A 26,319-nucleotide genomic window follows, 5' to 3' on the forward strand; every position below is an offset into this window, starting at 1 on the left:
GCTTCTCTCCTTGATCGGTTTCCATCCATTGCTTCTTGTCCTGCTTTCAGGTGCTTTGGAGAATAGCTTGACTGCCTCTTCTTTGTGGCAGCCCCTGAGATACTGGAAGACTGCTATCATGTCACCCCTCACTCTTCTCTTTGTTAAACTACACATACCCAATTCCAGCAACCGTTCCTCATATGTTTTTGCCTCCAGTCCCCTGATCATCTTTGTTGCTCTTCTCTGTACTATTTCTAGAGTCTCGACATCTTTTTTAGAGCGTGGAGACCAAAACTCACAACCACAAATGAACCACCAAATTTCTGTTCGTAGCAAGACATTTGTTAAGAGAATTTGTTAATAAGCAGACCAATAACCTTGGCCCTGTAGGGAACACTCGGTGGCAAAGCGTCCCCTTTGCCAGGAATCCAGACCATCTGGAAGACACACCAGGCTGAGGACAAAGGCCGGGAAACACACACACACACACACACACACACACACACACACACAAACACACGCACACACACACACACGCACACACCCTCCCCCCAAAGATCCAATCGTTTCGTGCTATTTACGCGGAATAAAAAAAATCGGAGCGAACCTGGAACGTTTTTGCTTTTCAATCAGAAATTTATTTTTAATTACATTATGTAAGAATATTGCAGTCTATTTTACAAGTTCGAGGAGCAGGACGGTGGGAGAGGTGAGTCTGGACCAGTTAAACCGAGAGGAGAGTCGGAATTAAAAAATGAGAGAGAGAGAGAGAGAGAGAGAGGGAGAGAGAGAGAGAGAGAGGGAGAGAGAGAGAGAGAGAGAGAGAGAGAGAGAGAGAGAGAGAGAGAGGGAGAGAAAAGAGAGAGACGGGGAGCCGAGCAAAGGAATCGTAAAACGAATAAAGAGCCAATGAATCAACTCAGCTGACAGACACCCTGCCAAGAAGGCGACTAAGGACGGAGACATATAAAGATCTAAAAAAACACAAAAAAAAACCAAAAACCCCCAACCCATGTACAGTCTTGATCCTTCGTGCCCATTGGGGTGCCCCCCCCCACAAAAAAGTCCTTCCTCCCTTACCCAATATCCGAGCAGATGTGGCTACAGCGTTGCCTTGTCCCGGAGTGAAGAGAGGGCTACGTTCAAGAGCACGAGTCTCGCCAGGCCCTAGATCTCCTAAGGGGGGAGGGTCATCTTTCCACTTGGGGGGGGAGGAGAAACTGGGGATTCGGCCCCCCGGGGAATCAGGTGAGGGGAGGAACTAAGCCAGGCCTGAGCCTGCCACGGCCGGCTCTCAAACGTAGAACAGTCTTACTTTGGAAGTGCTGACAAGGAGGTCGTCGTCGTAAAACTTGGTTTCTATGATCACGTTCCCGCTGCAGAGGGGAGGGGGGGGGACAAGAAGGCAGAAGGAAAGGAACGGGGAAGGGGAAAAAAAACAACAACGCGAAAGGTTAAATTCGCAGAAGAGAGACGGTTAAGGCTTTAAAAACTGGGCAGCGTCCCTGAGTCTAGGGCTCCGAATGTGCCCCGTTTGGGGGGGGGGGCTTTTACTGTTATTTATTTGATATATATTTTTTGGGCACTGCCTTTATGACTTTATCGGTAACTCAAGGCGGCGAACATTTCCTCGTACGCCTTCCTTGAGAAAAGGAAGTCTCACCTTCACAGCAACCCTGTGAGGTGGGTTGGAGGGAGGGAGAATGACTGGGCCAAAGTCACCCAGCCGGCTTTCGCGCCCAAGGCAGGACTAGAACTCACAGCCACCCTGCGACTGGTCCGAAGTCACTCAGTTGGCCTTCGTGCTGAAGGCAGGACTAGAACTCACAGCCACCTGGTGGCTGGCCCAAAGTCACCCAGCCAGCTTTCATAACTCAGGGAGGACTAGAACTCACAACCGCCCTGCGATTGGTCCAGTCACTCAGTTGGCTTTCATGCTGAAGGCAGGACTAGAACTCACAGCCACCTGGTGGCTGGCCCAAAGTCACCCAGCCAGCTTTCATAACTCAGGGAGGACTAGAACTCACAACCGCCCTGCGATTGGTCCAGTCACTCAGTTGGCTTTCATGCTGAAGGCAGGACTAGAACTCACAGCCACCTGGTGGCTGGCCCAAAGTCACCCAGCCAGCTTTCATAACTCAGGGAGGACTAGAACTCATAGCCACCCTGTGACTGGTTCAAAGTCACCCAGCCGGCTTTCATGCCTAAGGCAGAACTAGAACTCACAGCCACCTGGTGATTGGCCCAAAGTCACCCAGCCAGCTTTCATACCTCAGGGAGGACTAGAACTCACAGACGCCCTGAGATTGGTCCAAGGTCACTTAGTTGGCTTTCACGCCTAAGGAGGAACTAGAACTCATAGCCACTTGGTGATTGGTCCAAAGTCATCCAGCCGGCATTCACGCCTAAGGCAGGACTAGAACTCACCGTCTCCTGATTTCTAGGCCAGCACCTTAACCACTACACCAACTAGTTAATTATTTCAGTTGCTGCCTATATTTATTGTGCAGTATTTTTAATTGTTTTAAATGTTTTTCTTTTATTGTAGTAATTGTTTTTATAGCTTTAGCACTGTCAGCTGCCCTGAGTCGTTGGTTGAGATAGGTGGCTGTAGAAAATGAATGAATGAATGAGTGAATGAATGAATGAATTAGCCCAAATGACTTCCTGGAGTCAGGATTGTGGAACTTGGAAAGTCAGGCTCCGAAGGATAAAAGAATTTATCCTTTCACGGCACAAGGAGCCAACCCCAAATATACAAACTGAATGCAATAAAGTTAAAAAAAAAGCCGAGGCTGTAATTTGATTTTGTATTTTACTGCACTGCAAAACGTTGGAAATCAATGATTTTTTTTCTCCCCCCTTATCCCTCGCTGTCCCTTTCCCTATTATCTTTATTTTCATTTTTATTTCTTATATACGACAACCTCAATAAAAATGAAAACAAAAAAGTCATCAGGTGAAGCTCCCCCGTGAGTTCAAGCCGAGACGCTTGGCGACACCCTAACCCTAACCCTAACAAAATTAACGAGAAGAATAAAATAACAATCGGGAAATTAAGGCTTGCTTCACCACCGCTTGGAGCCAGAGAATTCAGCTTTGGAGCTGACTTTGGCTACGACACCCGAACTGGGATCCTCTCCCCCTTTTCCGCCTTCTCCGCGTTCTGGGAAGTCAGGGGATTTTTGACCCGAGCTTGTGTGAACGAGAAGACGAAAACGCAACCCACTCACGTGAGAACATTAGCAGGCATCATTTGCGACTCCGGAGCTGCTTCTATCAAAGACTGCCAGGTGTTGGTGGAGTTTGGGATGACAAAGCCAAACTCAAAAAACCACTCTGCAGAGATAGGAAGAAGGTGAGTGCCATTAAAAAAAAAACCCCAAATTCGCCCCCTTTACGCTTGTCCGGCTAAATAACAGCCTGGAAGCTGCCCCCCACTTGCCCCTCAGTCTCATATATGGGCAGGATTTGAAATGGTCTCAAGCAGTGTTTTTGAACCACGACATGTTTAAGACGTGTGGACTTCAGCTTCCAGAATTCCCCAGCCACCTATGGTGGCTGGGGAATTCTGGGAGCTGAAGTCCACACGTCTGAAAAGTTGCTAAAGTTGGGAAACCCTTGCCAGAGAAACCAAATTCTTCCATCTTTCAGCTCCAAAGAACAATTCAGACGTGGTCTCCGCACGGGGCAGGATTTGAAGTCATCTAGACCCGTGTTTCTCAACCTCGGCAAGCTTAAGATAACCATAACACAGTTGGAAGGGATCTTGGAGGTCTTCTAGTACCGGGCCGCGGCATGCTAGCAACCGGTCCGCACAAACAAGCAAAGCCCCGTCTGTGGGCTGCAGGCAGCACACAAAACCACACACACACTCCGGTCCGTGGGAAACTCTCTCTCCACAGAACCGGTCCCTGGTGCCCAAAAGGTGTTGGGCATCTCTGCAATACAGGGTTGTATTGTACACAATACTCCTGAATTGTATTGTCCACATTTCGTATGTGTATGTGTGTATGCATGTATGTATATATGAAATGTGGAATGAATATACATATACATATACATATACATATACATATACATATACATATATATAATCACACTTTAGTTAAACTTAATTACTTAAACTAAATTTGTATATCAGTGATTGCATGTTCTCTGTAAATTCCATACGCTAAATAATAAATAATAATAAACCTTATAGAATGACTTCTGATAGGGTGGAAAAATGTTAATTCTTTCTGCTGCCTCTCTCTCTCCTTCTCTCTCTCTCCCCCTCCCTCCTTCTCTCGCTCGCTTCGTTCCTCCTTCTCTCTCTGTCCCTCCTCTCTCCTTCCTTCCCTCTCCCTCCCTCTCCTCCCTTCTCTCCCCTCTCTCCTTCCCTTTCCCTCCTCTCCCTCCCTCTCTTGCTCCCTCCCCCTGCTCCCTTCTCTCTCCCCCCTCTCTCCTTCCTTCTCTCTGTGCCTCCCTCCCTCCTTCTCTCCCTCCTTCTCTCCCTCCCTCCTTCTCTCCCTCCTTCTCTCTCCCTCCCTCCTTCTCTCCCTCCTTCTCTGTCTCCCTCCCTTCCCCTTCTCTGTCCCCCCTCTCCTTCCCTCCCTCTCTTCCCTTCTCTCCCCTATCTCCTTCCCTCTTTCCCTCCCTCCTTCTCTCTCTCCCTCCCTCCCTTCCTCTCCCTCTCTTGCTCTCTCCCCCTCCTCCCTTCTCTCTCTCTCCCCTCCTCTCCTTCCTTCTCTCTCTCTCTCTGTGCCTCCTTCTCTCCTTCTCTCTCTCTCTCTCCCCCTCCCTCCCACCCTCTCTCTCTTCACCTCCTTGGTGAACACCCAGCCCAGGTCTCCCTAGAGGAGTAAAACAGCACCTTCTAGACATTGTCCCTTGAAATAAACTTTCTGCTCCAGGCGGAATTTTTCCATCTGCTCCGTGGAGGAAAAATTGAGCTCCCGAGACACAGCTTTGCATTTCAGAATTTTCTTAGGAACTCGAGCTGAGAAAGAGACAAAGGAGAGAGAGGGCGGGGGGGGGGGTAGAAAATTAAGATGCCCAATAATAAGACGAGGCCAGCCTGCCTGCGGTGGCCCACGGGGGGCTCGGATGTCAGCGTAAGCCAAGAGGTGCTTCCAAAAGTTGTAAAAAGGCAGGCAGGCAGGCAGGCAGGCTGGGTAACGCAACTGCTCCTCCGCTCTCCTGTGCAAGTAAGAAAACCAGCAGGGCGTAAGATGTGCCCGTGGAGCCAGATGAAAAAGGCTTTAAAAAAATTATAAAAAAATAGAATAGACTTACAGAATAGAATAGAATTACAGAATAGAATAGACTTACAGAATAGAACAGAATTAAAGAATAGAATTAAAGAATAGAATAGAATTAAAGAATAGAATAGAATTATAGAATAGAATTACAGAATAGAATAGAATTAAAGAATAGAATAGAATAGAATTAAAGAATAGAATTAAAGAATAGAATTGAAGAATAGAATAGAATTAAAGAATAGAACAGAGTAGAATAGAATAGAATCTTTGTCACTGTGTAACTCACAACAAAATTAAGTGCTGTCCACAGTGCTACACACAAGTAAAAACCACAAGTAAGAACATACATTATATACATACATCCTTCACATTCTATTCAAACGCAGGGGTGCCCAGAAACAAACCAGGGTTCCACCAGGTCTTGCTCATAGCGATGAAAATTTTGGACTCGGTTGGGGTCGAAAGTTGAAGGCTACCTGTATTTCTACCTGTTAGCTGAGCTCACACCGGAAGTCTTCTCTGCACAACGAGCTTTTTAGTTGCAAAGCCCGTCCGAAGACTTTGCAGAGCAATTTCAGGCTGCCGGCTAATTAACCCATCGAGTAAATAAATCACGAGCCTTTCAAACCAGGAGTCTCCAACCTGGGCAACTCTTCGGACTTGCGGGCTTCAACTCCCAGAGTTCCTGAGCCAACCGTGCTGCTTGGAGAATTCTAGGCGTTGGAAGTCGACAGGCCTTAAAAAAGGGGTGGAATTCTGGGAGTCAGGAGTCCGCGCAACTTAAAAGCTGGCTGGGGGAAACTCTGGGAGCTTGAAGTCCACGCTTCTTCGAATGATGGGAGAAACCCTGGCCCAGAAAATCCCCAAAACAGCCAACGCTTTACCTTCGTGCTCTACTCCGGGGACCGAGAGATCTTCGGTGCCTTGCCAGAGGATTTTCCCGGTCTCTGCATCCCGGAGATTCATCCAATTTCTGTTTGTATGACAGTTGAGGAAGATAAATATAAAAAGGAAAAACACATGTCTGAACTGTGACCTTACTGTCACATTCTCCCAGGGCAGGGGGGTCTTCAAACCTGGCCCTTTTGTGACTTCTGGACTTCAAGTCCCAGGATTCCTCAGCCTGGCTGAGGAATCCTGGGACTTGAAGTCCAGAAGTCACAAAAGGGCCAGGTTTGAAGACCCCCCCTGCCATAGTCCCTTCTCCAATTCTCCTTGTAGCTTCGGCTTTTTATGATAGCTTTAGCTTTTTATAATCATTTTATGGAGGGTCTTACTAAGTGCCTTATTTGCAACCGAGCCATCGTTAGTCAAGTTTTGCCTCCGTAGGATTCTACTCAGACTTACTGGTAACACAGCAAAGCAACTTCTTTGCTGAAATCTAATTTCAATGTTTCCTTCTTTTTTTCCCTTTTTTTCTCTTAAGGGACCCCTGAGGGTAAACCCCCAAGAAATACCACGATGCCTTCGTTCCTTCCCCAATAAGTAATTCTGTAAACTTTAGCAATTGGGGTGTGTGTGTGTGTGGTTTCCACGTGGCATGAACATCCCTCCCGTCTTGGATTGATGGAGGAGCAAGAGATAAACTGGACTTTCATGGGGTTTTCTTTCCTTTTCCCCTTGAAAACATTTCACTTCTCATCCGAGAAGCTTCTTTAGTTCTGCTGAAGAAGCTTCTTAGAACTAGAATACTTTTATTCGGCCAAGTGCGATTCGACCCACAAAGGAATGTGTCTCCGGTGCAGAATCTCTCAGTGTACCTTCAAAACAACAAGAGTATTAATAATAATAATAATAATCACCATATAATGGTGCCAATAGGAGAAGGAAGTGGAAAAGACAAGAAGGAGAATAGCAATACAGCCATCAAACCTGGGTAAATATACTTAAGAGGTAAAACAGTATTGTGAGGATGAGGCGTTCAGCCGAGTGATGGCACAGGGAAAGAAAAAAAAACTAAACACCTCTCTTTGTGTCTAGTTGTTTTGGTCTGCAGTGCCCTAAGCTGGTGTCCTGAGGGCAGGAAGTCAAACAGTCCATGTCCAGGGCATGAAAAAGAGGATGTGTCAGAGTGAATTGATAGCAGCCTTCCAATCTCTCAGGGGATGCCCCAAAGAAGAGGGAGTCAAGCTATTCTCCAAAGCCCCTGAAGGCAGGACAAGAAGCAACGGGTGGAAAATAATCAAGCAGAAAAGCAATCTAGAATTAAGGAGAAACTTCCTGACAGTGAGAACAGTTAACCAGTGGAACAACCTGCCTCCAGAAGCGGTGAATGCTCCAACACTGGAAGTTTTAAAGAAGAGACTGGACAGCCATTTGTCTGAAATGGTATAGGGTTTCCTGCCTGAGCAAGGGGTTGGACTAGATGACCTCCAAGGTCCCTTCCAACATATTATTATTATTATTATTATTATTATTATTATTATTATTATTATTATTATTATTATTATTATTATTATTATTATTATTATTATTATTATTATTATTATTTAGGTGGCTTCAATTGATGATGGCTAACCCAGGAAAACGCATTGGCAATATTAAGCAAATCCAGTCCAGCTCTCCGGTGCAAGCAGGAACAGCTTCCTGGGGTCCAAAAAACAAATCTGGAATCTGGCAAAATCCCTTCCCCCCTACCCCCCACCCCCGAACTGAATGCTCTTAACCCCTGCCGGCCTATACGGCGATCAGCAACCATTAAAAAGCAAAACCAGGTTATGATATTCCAAGTCATCAAGCTGGAAAGTATAAAATTTAATAGAATAATATAATAATAATAAAGTTGGAAGGGACCTTGGAGGTCATCTAGTCCAACCCCCCCTGTTCAGGCAGGAGACCCTATACCATTTCAGTCAAATGGCTGTCTAGTCTCTTCTTCTAAACTTCCAGGGTTGGAGCATTCTCTGTTTCTGGAGGCAGGTAGTTCCGCTGGTTAATTGTTCTTACTGTCAGGAAGTTTCTCCTTAGTTCCAGGTTGCTTCTCTCCTTGATCGGTTTCCAACCGTTGCTTCTTGTCCTGCCTTCAGGGGCTTTGGAGAAGAGCTTGACTCCCTCTTCTTTGGGGCAGCCCCTGAGATACTAGAACACTGCTATCATGTCCCCCCTTGTCCTTCTCTTCGTTAAACCAGTAACTGTGAGAGGGATCTCGGAGTCTTAGTAGACTCTAGACCCTATGCAATTTCAGTCAAATGGCTGCCCAGTCTCTTCTTAAAAACCTCCAGTGACGGAGCACCCACAGCTTCTGGAGGGAAGCTGTTCCACTGGTTGATTGTTCTCACTGTCGGGAAATTTCTCCAAAGTTCTAGGAGAACTCCTAGGTTAGGTTAGGTTAGGTTAGGTTAGGTTAGGTTAGGTTAGGTTAGGATAGGATAGGATAGGATAGAACAGAACAGAATAGTTTTATTGAATTTATATACCGCCCTTTTCCCGTAGGACTCAAGGCGGTTTACAAGGTATTTAAAAACATCAATACAATACAAAAGTTAAAAACAATTAAAAATAATTAAATTTGATCCCTGAAAAATATAAAAACCCCAATTAAAAACTCTCAGCCTGGGCTGGAAAGCTCAAAGAGCCAAGTCTTCAGGTCCCGGCGGAATGAGCAAAGGTCAGGGGCAGTCCTGAGCTCTACGGGTAACTGGTTCCAAAGGGCAGGCGCACCCATAGAGAAGGCCCTCCCCCTGGGTGTTACCCACCGGCAATCTTTTACCGGCGGTAGCCTGAGAAGGCCCTCCCTGTGGGAGCGCACAGGACGATGGGAAGTTGATGCCGGCAGCAGGTGTTCCCTTAGATAATCCGGACCCAAGCCATTTAGGGCTTTATAGGTCATCACCAGCACCTTGAATCTCACCCGGAGGGCAACCGGAAGCCAATGCAGCTCGCGGAGTAGAGATGTTACATGGGAGTGTCGGGAAACCCCCATCACAACTCGCGCGGCCGCATTCTGCACCAGCTGAAGCCTCCGAATGGTCCTCAAGGGCAGCCCCATGTAGAGAGCGTTGCAGTAGTCTAACCGGGAGGTCACGAGCGCATGGGTGACTGTGCGTAGGGCATCTCGGTCCAGGTAGGGTCGCAACTGGCGCACCAGGTGAACCTGGGCAAAAGTCCCTCTGGTCACGGCTCCTATGTGATCTTCAAAATAGAATATAGGAAAGGAATAGAATAGGCCTTACATTTAGGCAGGAAAAATCAAAAGGCACAAATACAGACTGGGCCAGACCTGACTCAAAAACAGCGACTGTTAGATGGACCTAGTGGAGTCCTAGTGGACGATCACTTAACTATGAGCCAGGCCTGTGCAGCAGCCGCCAAAAAAGCTGATACAATCCTGGGTTGTATAAACAGAGGCATAGAATCAAGATCACGCGAAGTATTATTACCGCTTTATAAAACCCTAGTGAGACCACACCTGGAATACTGCAGCCAGTTTGGGTCACCTTATCATAAAAAAGATGTTGAGACTTTGGGAAAAAAATTCAGAGAAGAGCTAACTAAGATGATCCAAGGCCTGGAGACCAAAACGTACGAAGAACGGCTGCGGGACTTGGGTTTGGCTAGTCTAAAGAAAAAGAAGAAAGAGGGGAGACGTGATAGCAGTTATTCCAGTATTTTAAGGGGCTGCCACAAAGAAGAGGGGGTCACGTTATTCTCCAAAGCACCAGAGAGGGGAGGACGAGAAGCAACGGATGGAAACTGACCAAAGAGAGAAGCAACCTGGAATTAAGTCCTGACAATGAGGACAATTAACCGGTGGAACAGCTTGCCACCAGAAATCGCGGGTGCTCCCATCACTGGAGATTTTTAAGAAGAGACTGGACAGTCACTTGTCTGAGATGGTGTAGATTTTCCCGCTTGAGGGGTGGACTAGAAGACCTCCAAAGTCCCTTCCAGCTCTATTCTATTCTAATAACAGAAATTTCAGTTGTGGCTGTTTTCAGTCGAGAATTACCTGCACCGAGCTATGCTTCAAGCTATGGGGTGGGGTGGGGTGGGGGGAAAAGAAAAAGGAAGGAAACATTTTGTTAGCCTTCTCTGGGCTAATGCCACTCAGATGTGCTGGAGTGAAGCTCGCGAAACATATGGAAGTTGAACGTGTTGGGAGGGTATCCAGCGGATGGGTAGATGCCGGCCCGTGAAGCATTAAAAGACAAAAGGAACTTGAGTGGTCGGGAGAGGCAACAATGGCTGCAAGCATTGGATTTCAGGAGGGATTCCAAACCCATTAATTCTGCTTTAATTGCTCATTTCCTTCCATTCTCCGTTGGGAACAAAAAATAAATAAATGAGGGTACGTGGGATCCAGATGTAAAAACTTCCAAAGCGGATAAGTTTCTCATCTGCACGGAGGAGAGAGGGACGCGTGCAGCAGGCAGAACGTTTTGTTCAAAGCGGGCTGCGGACTGCACTTTTTTAATTTTTTTGCATCGTCCTTTCGTTATTTTTTTATCAACAATATAACTCCGGGCGGGGAATTAGTCTGCGTCGTCAGCCTTCCTTTTTAGCTCGCCCGAATGGGGAGACAGCTGAGAGAGGCAAACATCAGAGGCAGGTACCTTATGAGGTGGTCCGGTGATTCCCAAAATTTTGAACCTGTTTTCCCAAACGCAAAGACACCAGGGTGGGAAAGGCTATAGCAGGGGTCTTCAAACGTGGCCCTTTTATGACTGGTGGACTTCGACTCCCAGAATCCCTCGGCCAGCGTGCCTGGCTGAGGAATTCTGGGAGTTGAAGTCCACAAGCAGGGATCTTCAAACGTTGCCCTTTTATGACTGGTGGACTTCGACTCCCAGATTTCCTCAGCCAGCGTGCCTGGCTGAGGAATTCTGGGAGTTGAAGTCCACAAGCAGGGGTCTTCAAACGTGGCCGTTTTATGACTGGTGGACTTCGACTCCCAGAATTCCTCAGCCAGCGTGCCTGGCTGAGGAATTCTGGGAGTTGAAGTCCACAAGCAGGGGTCTTCAAACGTGGCCCTTTTATGACTGGTGGACTTCGACTCCCAGAATTCCTCCGCCAGCGTGCCTGGCTGAGGAATTCTGGGAGTTGAAGTCCACAAGCAGGGGTCTTCAAACGTGGCCGTTTTATGACTGGTGGACTTCGACTCCCAGAATTCCTCAGCCAGCGTGCCTGGCTGAGGAATTCTGGGAGTTGAAGTCCACAAGCAGGGGTCTTCAAACGTGGCCCTTTTATGACTGGTGGACTTCGACTCCCAGAATTCCTCCGCCAGCGTGCCTGGCTGAGGAATTCTGGGAGTTGAAGTCCACAAGCAGGAGTCTTCAAACATGGCCCTTTTATGACTGGTGGACTTCGACTCCCAGATTTCCTCAGCCAGTTTGCCTGGCTGAGGAATTCAGCATGCCTGGCTGAGGAATTCTGGGAGTTGAAGTCCACAAGCAGGGGTCTTCAAACATGGCCTTTTTATGACTGGTGGACTTTGACTCCCAGATTGCCTCAGCCAGTGTGCCTGGCTGAGGAATTCTGGGAGTTGAAGTCCACAAGCAGGGGTCTTCAAACATGGCCTTTTTATGACTGGTGGACTTTGACTCCCAGATTGCCTCAGCCAGTGTGCCTGGCTGAGGAATTCTGGGAGTTGAAGTCCACAAGCAGGGGGTCTTCAAACGTGGCCCTTTTATGACTGGTGGACTTCGACTCCCAGAATTCCTCAGCCAGCGTGAGGGGGGTCGCAAGGAACCGTCTCTTTTATAATTCCTGCCCATTACAAAAAGGAGCTTTCCCTGGAATAAGGGAAGGGGGTAGGGTTAGTTTTGAAAGATGCAATAACCACCATTTCCAAAGCACCTTTGGGTCATCGTTTCCTGCATCCAGACATTGCTGTTTTCCAGTCAGCCTTCCATCCAGGGACCTCAAGAGCCAATCACTTCAAGGTAATCTAATCGAGGAAACGAATACAGGAGAGAAGCAACCTGGAATTAAGGAGAAACTTCCCGACAGTGAGGACAATTAACCAGTGGAACTACCTGCCTCCAGAAATCGTGGGCGCTCCATCACAGGAGGCTTTTAAGAAGAGACTGGACAGCCCCTTGTCTGAAATGGTATAAGGTCTCCTGCCTGAGCAGAGGGTTGGACTAGATGACCTCCAAGGTCCCTTCCAGCTTCTGTTCTGATTGATTCCTTTCTCAGCCAACCCAATGCAGAAAAATACCACAAACGTACTGGCAGAGCAACAAAAATGGGGGTGGGGGTGGAAAGAGATGTTTGTAAGCGTCCAGAGAACTGGATTTCTCTCATCCTGTGAGTTACATATGAAAAGATGATGCAAAATTATGCATTGGGTTGACGGACGATGAGCTTTCCTATCCTCCAATCCTTTCCTTTCTCAATTCTCTAAAAGTCAGTATTGACTTGTGAAATTTGACCTTTCCAGAGTAGAAATGATCCATTGGAGATTATGAAGACATATTTTTATTTTGTTCTATTCTATTTATCTATCCTGCTTTTATTAGAAGATGTCCAAGGTCCTTTCCAGCTTCTGTTCTACTCTATTCTATTCTATTCTATTCTATTCTATTCTATTCTATTCTATTCTATTCTATTCTATTCTATTCTGTAATTCTATTCTATTATTCTGTTCTGTAATTGTATTCTATTCTAATTCTATTCTATTCTATATTCTATTCTGTAATTCTATTCTATATTCTATTCTATTCTATTCTATTCTATAATTCTATTCTATTAATAAGTTGGAAGGGACCTTGGAGGTCATCTAGTCCAACCCCCTGCTCAGGCAGGAAACCCTATACCATTTCAGACAAATGGCTGTCCAGTCTCTTCTTAAAAACCTCCAGTCTTGGAGCATTCACCACTTCTGGAGGCAGGTTGTTCCACTGGTTGATTGTTCTAACTGTCAGGAAGTTTCTCCTTAGTTCCAGGTTGCTTCTCTCCTTGATCGGTTTCCATCCGTTGCTTCTTGTCCTGCCTTCAGGGGCTTTGGAGAATAGCTTGACTCCCTCTTCTTTGGGGTAGCCCCTGAGATACTGGAAGACTGCTATACTGTCCCCCGTCCTTCTCTTCGTTAAACCAGACATAACCAATTCCAGCAGCCGTTCCTTATATGTCTTGGCTTTTTTGGCAGCTGCAGCACACGGCTGGCTCATATCTAAGTGACTGTCCACTAGGACTCCGAGATCCCTCTCACAGTTACTACTATTGAGCAAGGTACCCCCTGTACTATACCTGTGCATTTGGTTTTTCCTGCCTAAATGTAGAACCTTACTTTTTTCACCATTGAATTTCATTTTGTTAGATAGTGCCCAGTGTTCGAGTCTGTCCAGATCCTCCTGTATCTTAAGCCTGTAACTTCTGGAGTGTTGGCTATTCCTGCCAGCTTGGTGTCGTCTGCAAATTTCATGAGTTCCCCATCTATCCCCTCATCCAAATCATTAATGAAGATGTTGAAGAGCACCGGGCCCAGAACGGAGCCCTGGGGCACCCCACTACACACTTCCCTCCATGTAGATGCAGTTCCATTGAGGACCACACACTGAGTACGGCCTGTCAGCCAGCTACGAATCCATCTGGTGGTGATTCTGTCTAACCCACATTTTTCTATCTTATCAAGTAGTAGGTTGCGGTCTACTTTATCAAATGCCTTAGTGAAGTCCAAGTAAATTATATCCACAGCATTCCTCTGGTCCACTAATTTTGTCACTTGGTCAAAAAATGCAATAAGATTTCTCTGGCATGATCTGTTTTTGACAAACCCATGTTGGCTTTTAGTAATGACTTTGTTTGCCTCTCGGTGTTCACTGATTCGTTGTTTGATTATCTTTTCCAGAATCTTCCCAGGTATTGAGGTCAGGCTGATAGGTCTGTAGTTTCCTGGATCTATTTTTTTCCCTTTTTTCCAGACCTCTGCTAGTTCCCAAAGTGCTCCAGGATCTTTGAAAAATATAGTTCAGTGGTTCTGAGATCACGTCTGCCGGTTCCTTGAGAACCTTGGGGTGTAATCCGTCTGGTCCTGGTGATTTGAACTCGTCTAGGCTGGACAGGTGCTCACTTACCATTTTCTTGCCTATCTTAACTTGCGTTTCTATTCTGTTTTTTATGGCACTGGTTTTGGTAGGTTGGACTGTTTTTTCCCTTTGTGTAAAGAGAGATGCAAAAAATATAGTTCTGCTTTCTCCCTGTTGTTTGTCACCTTCTTGCCACTTTCCCCCACTAATGGACCAATCATTTCCTTAACTTTTTTCTTGTTTTTTATATGTTGAAAGAAACTTTTTTTTTATTTTTGACTTTGGTCACAAGCCTTAGTTCATTTTGAGCCTTAGCTTCCCTCACTTCGTCTTTGCAGGCTCAGGCTATTTACTGATATTCTGACTTAGTTATGTGCCCCTCTTTCCAATTCTTATACTTGTCCTTTTTATCTTTCAGTTTATCAGAGAGTTCTTTATGCAGCCACGCTGGTTTCTTTTGAAAGCTGTTATTTTTCTTCTTTGTTGGTATTGTGCTACACTGGGCCTTTATTATCTTACTTTTCAAAATTTCCCAAGCTTCTTGAGTTGTTTTCCCCTTGAGGATTCTCATCCATGGAATTCTTCCCAAGGTCTCTCTAAGTTTATTGAAATTAGCTCTTTTAAAGTCCAAGACTCTAGTTTGGCTGTATTCTATTGCTTGTGCTTCCTGAACGTTGAATTCCAATATTACATGATCACTTCCCCCCAAGGTTCTATCATTTCATCTCTGTTTGTGAGAATTAAATCCAATATGGCTAATCCCCTAGTTCCCTTCTCTACTTTTTGGGAGAGAAAGTTGTTTGCTAGGTTTGTCAGGAATCTGTTTGATCTTCCACTTGGTGCAGAGTTTGTCTCCCAGTTGATGTCAGGGTACCGTAATTAAAGTCCCCCATTACTATTGTGATGTGCTTCTTACGTATCTTAGTTAGCTGACTAGCAAAAAGTTCATCTATTTCCTCTGCTTGGTTGGGCGGCCTATAGTATATACACCTATGGCAATGTCATTTTTCCCCCTTTTATATTGACCCAAATGCATTCAAGTTTACAGTTTTTGTCTATTCTATTCTATTCTATTCTATTCTATTCTATTCTATTCTATCTATTCTATATTCTATATTCTATATTCTATATTCTATATTCTATATTCTATATTCTATATTCTATTAACTTTAAAAAAATAACTGAAGGTGGTGAATGTACCTAATATTCCTTCCTCCTCCTATTTTCACTACAACCCTGTGAGGTAGGCTGCGCTGAGAAAGAATGGTTGGCCCAAAATCACCCATCTGGCTTTCACACCTAAGGCAGAACTAGAACTCACTGTTTCTGGGTGATTGGCCTAAAGTCACCCAATTAGCTTTCATGCTTAAGACAGGACTATAACTCACAGTCTCCTGGTCATTGGCCCAAAGTCACCCAGTTGGCTTTCGTGCCTTAAGGCAAGAACTAGAACTCACAGACTCCTGGCTTCTAGATTTGTGCCTTAGACCATACTGGATCTCTATCAAGTGAACAGCCTCCATGACAATCCCTTTCTTGGTTCGTTGCTTTCATTTTGCGTCTTCAACCAGCATCTTCCTACTCATGGTCCTCCAGGTTCCCAGCAACCCTCGAGTTAAGTGGCATAAACAGCAATCTACTCTGTCTCTCTTCCCACTTTTCTGAGCTCCTCAACCTTGCCTCTCTACGACGACGTCAGCCTTTTTTCCAAGGCTGCAGCCCAGACATTTCACAACTCCTGGCACGGAAGTGAGAATCCGAGGCAGAACTGGGAAACCCACACAATTGTCTCTAGGAGGCGGCAACAACTGAAGTCAACTTTAATCAGCAGTGCAACGCCAGACGGCAAAAAAAGGCCGCAGCTCTTTAAGGACACGCTTGGGGTCCGCCTGGGGTCTGCCGTATGGGACCACGTGCAGAGAAATCAAAGCATCCTTATAGCCTAGGGGTGGGGAACCATGCTGGCTCAGGAATTCTGGGAGTTGAAGTCCACTAGTCGTAAAAGGGCCAGGTTTGAAGACCCCTGTTATAATAACAGTTAGTTCTCTCTACTAACAATATTCCAGTATTTGAGGGGCTGCCACAAGGAAGAGAGGGGGGGGGGTCAACGTCCTACGGGAAAGGGCGGTATATAAATTCAATAAAATTCAAAATTCAAATTCAAATCCTTTGCAACCTCCTGTGTTTCCTGAGCGATCCACAAGACAGGTGCTCTGCTTCTAGGCACGGGCCGAAGTCGACCTGCAGCCGAAGACCGCACAGCCTGAAGTGGGTTCTCCAAAGTCCTTAAAAACAAAGGCGGTTTGCTGCTGCTTTTTTTTTTTTTACAGAGTTTCCCGCTGCAACTGGGCTCTCTTTGGGCCCGGGATTCAGATCACATCTGCTCTACAGACCCGCGGGGAAATCCGCCAGGATCCCCGGAGAGGGCGAAGCATCAACCCACCCGTCCTTCCTTTGGTTTCCATTACACAGATCAAAAACACCACCTCATTTCTCTCTCCACCCCCCCCCCAATGTCAAATACACACTTTTCCTCTCCAGAACATCAACAAAAGAGATCAAACACACACACACACACACACACACGGCCTGGCATTCTCAGAAGACCTGGGAGCAGCAGCAAAGAGAGTATGCCGGATTCACCAGGGACGGTGGCGGGCACGCCAATGACGGTGTCCCACGGCTACCATGGTGATGCTGCCAAAGGATCCTTTGTACCCTGTTACAAATTAAGAAGGAAGAAGCAAGAGGCTGAATCGTGAGAGGTAGGGAAGGGCCCCCTCTGTCAAGGCTTGAATAATAATAACAACAACAAGAACAACAACAACAACAGCAAGAAATATCATTTGCCTGCAAGCAAGAACTGTCAAGTCAAACTTGAGAAGACAGCAACAGACAGTCAGTGCCGCCTATGCAAAGAAGCTGCAGAGACAGCGGACCACCTGGTGAGCTGCTGCAAGAAGATCGCACCGACCGACTACAAGCAGCGGCACGACAAAGTAGCCACAATGGCGCATTGGAAGATCTGCAAGAGGTATCGTTTGCCTGCAAGCAAGAACTGGTGGGATCATAAAATAGAGAAAGTCACAGAAAATGATAAGAGTTAAACTGCTCTCGGCCTTCGGAATTCAAACAGACAAGCACCTGCAACATAACACCCCCGGACTTAACAATTGTCGAGAAGAAAGACAAAAAAGTCTGGATAGTGGACGTGGCAGTGCCTGGAGACAGCAGAAGAGACGAGAAAGAACCGGAGAAGATCACAAAATACAAAGACCCACAAACAGAAATAGAAAGACTGTGGCAAAGGCAAGCAAGGGTGGTACCAATAGTAAGAGGCGCCTTGGGTGCAATCCCAAAACAACTGGAGCACCACTTGAACACCGTCATCGGCACTGACAAATTCGCCATTAGTCAATTGCAAAAGGCGGCCTTACTAGGAACTGCTTCCATCCTGCGACGAGATCTGTGATACCGTCCAACATCCACATCTGCCTATCCCAGGTCCTTGGGAAGGACTCCATAGGTAGACAAAAATTCCAAATCCAGTCTGAACATCTGGCTGTGCGATGATTAACAACAACAACAACAACAATAAAGTTGGAAGGGACCTTAGAGGTCACATAGTCCAACCCCCCCTGTAATAATAATAATAGTAGTAGTAGCAGCAGCAGTAGTAGTACTAGTAGTAGCAATAGGGGCCTTAGGTGCAATCCCAAAACCACTTGGACACCATCATCGGCATTGACAAATTCGCCATTAGTCAATTGCAAAAGGCGGCCTTACTAGGAACTGCTTCCATCCTGCGACGAGATCTGTGATACCGTCAAACATCCACATCTGCCTATCCCGGGTCCTTGGTAAGGACTCGACGGGTAGACAAAAATGCCAAATCCAGTCTGAACATCTGGCTGACTGTGCCATGATTAATAATAATAATAATAATAATAATAATAATAATAATAATAATAATAATAATAATGATGATGATGATGATGGAGGGTACCTTGAAGGTCATCTAGTCCTACCCCCTGCTCAGGCAGGAAACCCTATACCATTTCAGAGAAAGGGGCCGTCCAGTCTCTTCTTCAAAACTTCCAGTGACGGCTGGAATCAGAAGACAGGTGGTCCTCGATTTACAACAGTTTCGTTTAGTGACTGTTCACACCACGGCCCAGAAAAAAAGTGACTTAGGACCATTTTTCCCCACACTTACGAATGTTGCAGCATCCCCCGCGGTCACGGAATCAAAATTCAGACACCTGGCAACTGACTCATGTTTATGACGGTCGCAGCATCCCCCGGGAATCGTGTGATTTCCCCTTTTGCGACCTTCTGACGGGCAAAGTCCACGGGGGAAGCCGGATTCACTTAACGACCACCCGACTAACTTACCGACTGCAGGGACCCGCTTAAAAATGGTGGCGAGGAAGGTCGCAAAATGGGGCAAAACTCACTTGACAAATGTCCCGCTTAATGACAGAAATGTGGGGTTCGACTGTGGTCACAAGGCGAGGACTACCTGTGCCGAGCTACCGGTCAACAGCCACGTTACTCACTTAACAACGGAAGGGATTGGGTGAGCAGGTGTGGCGGGAAAGGTGGCAAAATGGGGCAAAAAAACCTCACTGAACTTCTTGTGTCAGTTAGCCAGGGAAATCTGGGGCTCCATTGCGGTCGTAAGTCGAGGACTCCCTGTACACAAAGGCGGAGCCCTCTTCCACCCTAAGATAAGATGAGCATCTTCAATCAATTCTCCACAAAATTCTGGATTTGAATCAGGCAGGAGGGTGAAGTTAGGGCTTGTGTGTTTCAGAGTTAACCTTGAATGATTTCGCAGTGGACTCCTAAATGAACTTTAGAACAGAATAGAGCTGAGGGGGACCTGGGAGGTCTTCTAGTCCAGCCCCCTACTCAGGCAGGAGAACCTATATATCGTCTAAGACACGTGACTTAAAAACCTCCAGTGTTGAAGCACCCACAACTTCTGGAGGCAAGCTATGTAATCAGAATAGAGCTGGAAGGGACCTGGGAGGTCTTCTAGTCCAGCCCCCTGCTCAAGCAGATAGCTGGTTGTCTAGCCTCTTCTTAAAAACCTCCAGTGATGGAGCGCCCACGATTTCTGGAGTCAAGCTGCTTGATTCTCACTGCTTGATTCTCCTCACTGTCAGGAAGTTTCTCCTTAATTCCAGGTTGCTTCTCTCCATGATCAGTTTCCAACCACTGTTTCTCGTCCTTCCCTCCGGTGCTTTGGTGAATAAAGTGACCCCCCCCCTCTTCTAGGTGGCAGCCCCTCAAATACTGGAACGCCGCTATCATGTCTCCCCTTTCTTCTTTGGTTTAAACTAGCCAAAGCCACGTTCTGCAGCTGTTCTACGTACGTTTTGGTCTTCAGGCCTTGGATCATCTTAGTTGCTCTTCCTCTTGCATTTTTTCCAGACTCTCAACATCTTTTTTTTGTGATGTGGTGACCAAAATTGGCTGCAGTATTCCAGGTGTGGCCTCACCAGGGTTTTGTAAAGCGGTACTAATACTTTAAAGGGACGCGGTGGCTCAGTGGGTTAGTACGCTGAGCTTGTCAATCAGAAAGTCGGCAGTTTGACGGGTCGAATCCCGAGTGCCGCGTAGCAGAGTGAGCGCCTGTTACTCATCCCAGCTTCTGCCAACCTAGCAGTTCAAAAGCACATAATAAGAATGCAAGTAGAAAAATAGGGACCACTCCGGTGGGAAGGTAACAGCGTTCCGTGCGCCTTTGGTGTCTAGTCATGCCGGCCACATGACCACGGAGACGTCCTCGGACAAGCGCTGGCTCTTCGGCTATGAAACGGAGATGAGCACCGGCCCCTAGAGTTGGAAACGACTAGCACGCATGTGCGGGGGAACCTTTACCTTTACCTTTACTAATACTTTTGCGTGATGTTGATTCTGTGCCTCTGTTCATGCCACCCAGCATTGTATTAGCTTTTTTGGTCTGGAGCATTTATGAATTAACTGGCCAAACATGTTCCAACTCTGCCTTACAGATTCCTAAACAGGGCAGGCAGCCTATTGTAGAATCTGCAGGAAAGGGAATTGCAAGAAAAACTTAAGAATGTAAAAAAAAAAATCTTTTGCTCCTCCATTCCCCCCCCCGTTTTTTTTTTACATTTTGCCTTTTCCCAGAGAAGCACAGTTAAATAACCCAGTGTTTCTCAACCTTGGGGACTTTTAAAAATGGTGGACTTCCAACTCACAGCCATGCTGGCCGAGGAATTCTGGGAATTGAAGTCCACCTATCTTAAAGTCCCCAAGCTTGAGAAACGCTGACATAACCGTCGGCTTGTTCTAAAGGGCTATGCCCGACAAAGGCCTTTAGATGTCAGCTGTGGATCAAAAGATGGAGATATGCTCACAGGAGGTCCGAGTGGAATTACGGCATCCAGTTTTGGTCACCACGATGTAAAAAAGATGTTGACACTCTAGGAAAAAAAAAGAGTGCAGAGAAGAGCAACAAAGAGGATCAGGGGACTGGAGGCTAAAACATACAAAAAATGGTTGCTGGAATTGGGCATGTCTGGTTTAATGAAGAGAAGGACGAGGGGGGACAGGATAGCAGCCTTCCAATATCTCAGGGGCTGCCCCAAAGAAGAAGGAGTCAAGCTCTTCTCCAAAGCGCCCGAAGGCAGGACAAGAAGCAACGGATGGAAACTCATCAAGGAGAGAAGCAACCTAGAACTAAGGAGGAATTTCCTGACAGTGAGAACAATTAACCAGTGGAACTCCTTGCCTCCAGAAGCGGTGGATGCTCCAACACTGGAAGTTTTTAAAAAGAGACTGGACAGCCATTTGCCTGAAATGGGTGTTGGGCAATGATGGCGAACCTTTTAGAGACCAAGTGCCCAAACTGCGACCCAAAACCCACTTATGTATCGGTGGGAGCAGGTGGGCATGGCCCATTGGGTGGGCGTGGGTGCGGTGGTGACGGCAGACTGGGTGGGACTAAAAAGTTCAAACAATCAATTCCAACTTTGCGAGATCTTTCTTTTCCCCGCGAGTTGTTGAAATTGATCAATTGATTGAACTTTTTTTTTTTTGCACACGGCGGCGGAGGCCTAAAGCAAAAAGGTTTTATAAAAGCCAGCTGAAGGCCTAGGACTGGGGCTCTGTGTGCCACCTGTGGCACGTGTGCCGTAGGTTTGCCACCACGGGTGTAGGGTTTCCTGCCTGAGCAGGGGGTTGGACTAGATGACCTCCAAGGTCCCTTCCAACTTTTATTATTATTATTATTATTATTATTATTATTATTATTATTATTATTATTATTATTATATTATTGTTATTGTTATTGTTATTGTTATTATTATTATTAATTCTCTGCTTCTACTCATTTGTGACAACTAAGAAGAGCAGGGGTGGCATTGCAAAGGAGAACGGCTATAAAGCTCACTGGAATACATCACCCACAACATCTGGCTAACCACTGTTCCAGAAAGGAAGCTCAACTTTACAGATGTTAAAGTCCTCCTTTCCCATGGGACTTTCCATATGCTTTCCCCGAACCGATGCAGAGGTCTAAAAACACGCCAGTCTCTTCTCGGGCGCGCACACCAGAAAAACGACAGCGACTTTTTCCGAGGCCAGAACCAGGTGGCTTCTTAAAACTTTTCTTACGTCCTCTTTCGTCTAATCCCAGTTTAACAGCAACGAGTTGGGTGTGTGTGTTAGGGTTTGTTCCTCAAAACGTGGCCACTTTAAGACTGGTGGACTTCAACTCCCAGAATTCCCCAGCCAGCCATGGCTGGCTGGGGAATTCTGGGAGTTGAAGTCCACCAGTCTTAAAGTGGCCACATTTGAGGACCCCCTGAGTTAGGGAAAGCTCTGCCGCAGGGCAGCCCGCTGCAAACTTCCAACCGTGCAAAACGGAAGCCTTGTAAAGCCTCAAATTTACGACGGGTGCTGACTGTGCCATTAGTCGAGGACCGAGTGACTTTTACTCCTCAGCAATGAGAGAAATAAGCAACGTGATGAAATGAGAGGGGGGGGGGGGAAAGAAAGCAGCTGGAAGATCTTTGTACCTAAGGAAAAGGAAGAATGGTTGGGGAGCTGGCAAAGAGACAACAACAACAACAAAAAAATCAAGAATTTCTGTAAAAGAAGTGGGTAGTCCTCAACTTATAACCATTCGTTTAATGGCCGTCCGAAGTTACAACCGCACTGAAAAAAAAAGTGGCTTACGACCATTTTTCACGCTTGCAGCCACTGCAGCATCCCCCATGGTCACATGATCCAAATTTGGACGCTTGGCAACGGACTCAGATTTACGACGGTCCCCGTGTCCTTTGGGGTCGCGCGATCCCCCTTTGGCGACCTTCTGACAAGCAAGCTCAAAGGGGGGAGAGAAAGGGGAGCCAGATTCACGGAACCACCGAGATTCTAATAACTTCACAGCTGCAGCGATTCGCTGAATGGTTTTGGCGAGAAAGGTCACGAAATGGGGCCAAACTCACTTTAACGGCCGCCTCGCTTAAGCCACAGAAATTCTGGGCTCCGTTGTGGCCTTTAAGCCGAGGAGGACTCCCTGCGTCCGTCGTTGTGGGCTGGCTGCAGAGCGTTGCAGCGTGAACCGAATGCGTAAATGAAACCTTTTGTAAAGTTGTCTGATTTCTCGGAATGCCTGCTGAGGTGTCCCTCCGGTTCTGCAAGCCGATGTATCTTCATAGTCCATTCTGTTGACCAGGAAGCCAAATTCTAAACTCTATACACACACAAACACACACACACACACAGCTATAAAATCCATCAGTGCTAACCCTGGGGTATCTCTCCTGTTCTTAAACTTGACCGGGACTTGGCATTTCCTGTGTGGCCTTAAATCTCTTTTGCAGAAGAGTCCCGAGTGAGCAACTGCAGGTTCGCCCTTGAGATGAGAAATGGGCAGCTTAATCCGGTTTGGGCCAGTGTTTTGGGAAATGGGCTTCCTCCGATGTATCGCCAAGCAGAAAGCTGGCAGCAACCGTCTGAAGCATTGAGCCAGGCAAATCAAGGTAGACTTGAGTCAGATTCAAGATGCAGATTTCCTTGTAGAATAAGAAGAAGAATCATAATAACAACGATAAAGTTGGAAGGGACCTTGGAGATCATCTAGCCCAACCCGCTGCTCAGGCAGGAAACCCTATGCCATTTCAGACAAAGGGCTGTCCAGTCTCTTCTTTAAAACTTCCAGTGTTGGAGCATTCACAGCTTCTGGAGGCAGGTTGTTCCACTGGTTAATTGTTCTAATTGTCAGGAAATTTCTCCTCAGTTCCAGGTTGCTTCTCTCCTTGACGAGTTTCCATCCGTTGCTTCTTGTCCTGCCTTCAGGGGCTTTGGAGAATAGCTTGACTCCCTCTTCTTTGGGGCAGCCCCTGAGATACTGGAAGGCTGCTGTCCTGTCCCCCACCTCGTCCCTCCTCTTCATTAGACTAGACATACCCAATTCCAGCAACCGTTCCCTATATGTTTTAGCCTCCAGTCCCCTGATCATCTTTGTTTTCTTTAGGGCAGGGCTTTTCAAACCAGTGGTACGGGTACCACCTGTGGTACCTTGGCACCTGGCAGGTGGTACGCGGCCATCCTAGAAAAGTGGCAGCGGGGGAAGGGAAGGAGCTGAACCGGTGGCAGCACCGCACAAGCCTGAGCGAGAGACGGCTGGAGCTGCAGGGCTGTCGGGGCTCAGCGGAAGCGCCAGGATCCAGCTGGAGGTCGGGGCTGATCCCGGTGCTTCTGAGGCCAGAAGGCAGGTGTCTTGCTCGGGTGTATCTTGAGGAGCACATTTTTCAGTGTCATTGTAACTTTGAACAGTCACTAAGCGAACTGTTGTAAGTCAAGGATTACCTGTACTTCATCACTTTTTTCCTTTTTTTTTGGTCACCAAGTTTTTGACACCTTGCTAGGGCGACTGGTGGTCCTCGGATGTTGCCGTATCCTAAAAGTGGTACGATGGGTGAAAAGGTTGAAAAGCCCTGCTTTAGGGCACCCTGGCTTTGAATTCGGGTCTCGCTGGATCCTCTGCTTTTCAAAGGAGGCGTCTGTAAAAGAGGCAAAGCCAGCAGCGACTCCTCAGCTTCCCACTTAAAAACGAAAGTCAGTTCTCCAGCTCCATTTCTCTCTGTTGCCCTACTACGGAGAAATTCCTGGCAAGCATATGGAGCTTCATACGGGGAGTCCTCAACTTATGACCATAATAGAAGCCAACATTTCTCTTGCTAAATGAGACAACGGTTAAGTGAGTTTTGACCCATGTCAATGACCTACCTGGCCAACTTTGTTAAGTGAACCACTGCAGTTGTTAATTTAGTAACCTGGCTGTTAACTGAATCTGGCTCCCCTCCCCAATTGGCTTTACTTGTCTGGTAGTCGCAAAAGGGGATTGCGTGACTCCGGGGGGGGGACACTGCCACTGTCGTACATAGGAGTCAGTTGCCCAAGTGTCTGAATGTTGATCACGTGACTGTGGGGGAGACTGCAAGAGTTGCAAGTGTGAAAAACAGTCGCAAGTCACTGTTTTCAGTGCCGTCGTAACTTTGAACGGTCGCTAAAGGAATGCTTGCAAGTTGTAGACTCATCTGCAAAGATCCACACACTTGTTCTACATAACTTTCTCAGAATGTTTGGTTTCTTCCAGAAATTATCCCAAGCTCGCGCTAAGTGTTGATACCGCTTTACCAAGGCCTTGGTAAGGCTACACTTGGAATCCTGCATGCAGTTTTGGTCACCACGATGTAAAAAAGATGTTGAGACTCTAGAAAGAGTACAGAGAAGAGCAGCAAGGATGATCAGGGGGCTGGAGGCTAAAACATACAAGGAACGGTTGCTGGAATTGGATATGTCTAGTTTAATGAAGAGAAGGATGAGGGGGGACAGGATAGCAGTCTTCCAATCTCTCAGGGGCTGCCCCAAAGAAGAGGCAGTCAAGCTATTCTCCAAAGCGCCCAAAGGCAGGACAAGAAGCGACGGATGGAAACTAAACAAAGAGAGAAGCAATCCAGAACTAAGGAGAAACTTCCTGACAGTGAGAACAATTAACCAGTGGAACAACTTGCCTCCAACACTGGAAGTTTTGAAGAAGAGAATGGACAGCCATTTGTCTGAAATGGTATAGGGTTTCCTGCCTGAGCTGAGGATTGGACTAGATAGCCTCCAAGGTCCCTTCCATCATCATCATCATCATCATCATCACCATCATCAAGGTGCTTTTCCAGGAGGCAACTGGACTTTCTTCTTTTCCCTTGAAGACATTTCGCTTCTCATCCAAGAAGCGTCTTCAGCTCTGACTGGATGGTGGGTGATGAAAGGATTTATATTCCTTGCAGTCATCTGGTCGTTAGTACTCTCTCGGAGAGTCGTTGAGGCCACCCGGAGGTGTATCTGTGTCCTCGGGGTCACCTGAGTGGTGCAAAGGATTGTGGCACAGATAAAACTCCAAGTGGCCTCAGTGGCTCTCAGGGAGAGTGTTAAAAGAATATAAATCCTTCCATTCTCCACCATCTTGATCAGGGGACGGTGGGGAACGCTGCAGTAGTCGTTAAGCGTGAGAAATGATCGTAAGAATCAGCTCTTTTCTTATCATTGAACTTAACTGAATTGAAATTGAAAACAGCTCTTGGAAAAGAATGGGAGTAGGCCAGGGGTAGGTAACTTTGGCTCTTTTCTGACTCGTGGACTTCAACTCCCAGAATTCCTGAGCCAGCCATGCTGAGGGGAAAGGGAGAGGTTTCCAAGTTGAGCCATGCTGGCTCAGGAATTCTGGGAGTTGAAGTCCACGAGTCAGAAAAGAGCCAAGGTTGCCTACCCCTGGCCTAGGCCTCTTTATGACTGGTGGACTTCAACTCCCAGAATTCCTGAGCCAGCCATGCTAAGGGGAAAGGCAGAGGTTTCCAAGCTGAGCCATGCTGGCTCAGGAATTCTGGGAGCTGAAGTCCACAAGTCATGAAGGGGCCATAGTTCCCCCATGCTGGCTCAGGAATTCTGGGAGTTGAAGTCCACGAGTCATAAAAAAGCCAAGGTTGCCTACCTAGGCCCAGGTCGCTTTATGACTCATGGACTTCAACTCCCAGAATTCCTGAGCCAGCCACGCTGAGGGGAAAGGGAGAGGTTTCCAAGCTGAG

At 46.8% G+C, this 26,319-nt stretch overlaps 1 protein-coding gene across 1 annotated transcript in view; it reads right to left on the reverse strand.

Annotated features, from left to right (window-relative positions):
- Nucleotides 1-525: 525 nt before the first annotated feature.
- PDE6D (phosphodiesterase 6D) overlaps nt 526-26,319 on the reverse strand; it is a 30,198-nt gene continuing 4,404 nt past the window's right edge. Inside the window, exons 2-5 of the mRNA XM_081329512.1 lie at nt 6,110-6,198; nt 4,838-4,963; nt 3,216-3,321; nt 526-1,358 (exon numbers count right to left, since the gene is read on the reverse strand). Coding sequence (XP_081185638.1) covers nt 1,277-1,358; nt 3,216-3,321; nt 4,838-4,963; nt 6,110-6,198 — 403 coding nt within the window. The 3' untranslated portion in view covers nt 526-1,276. The remainder of the gene's footprint in view (nt 1,359-3,215; nt 3,322-4,837; nt 4,964-6,109; nt 6,199-26,319) is intronic.

The sequence above is a fragment of the Vipera berus genome, assembly GCF_964194415.1.
Source record: "Vipera berus genome assembly, chromosome: 5".
Classification (NCBI taxonomy): Eukaryota; Metazoa; Chordata; class Lepidosauria; order Squamata; family Viperidae; genus Vipera; species Vipera berus.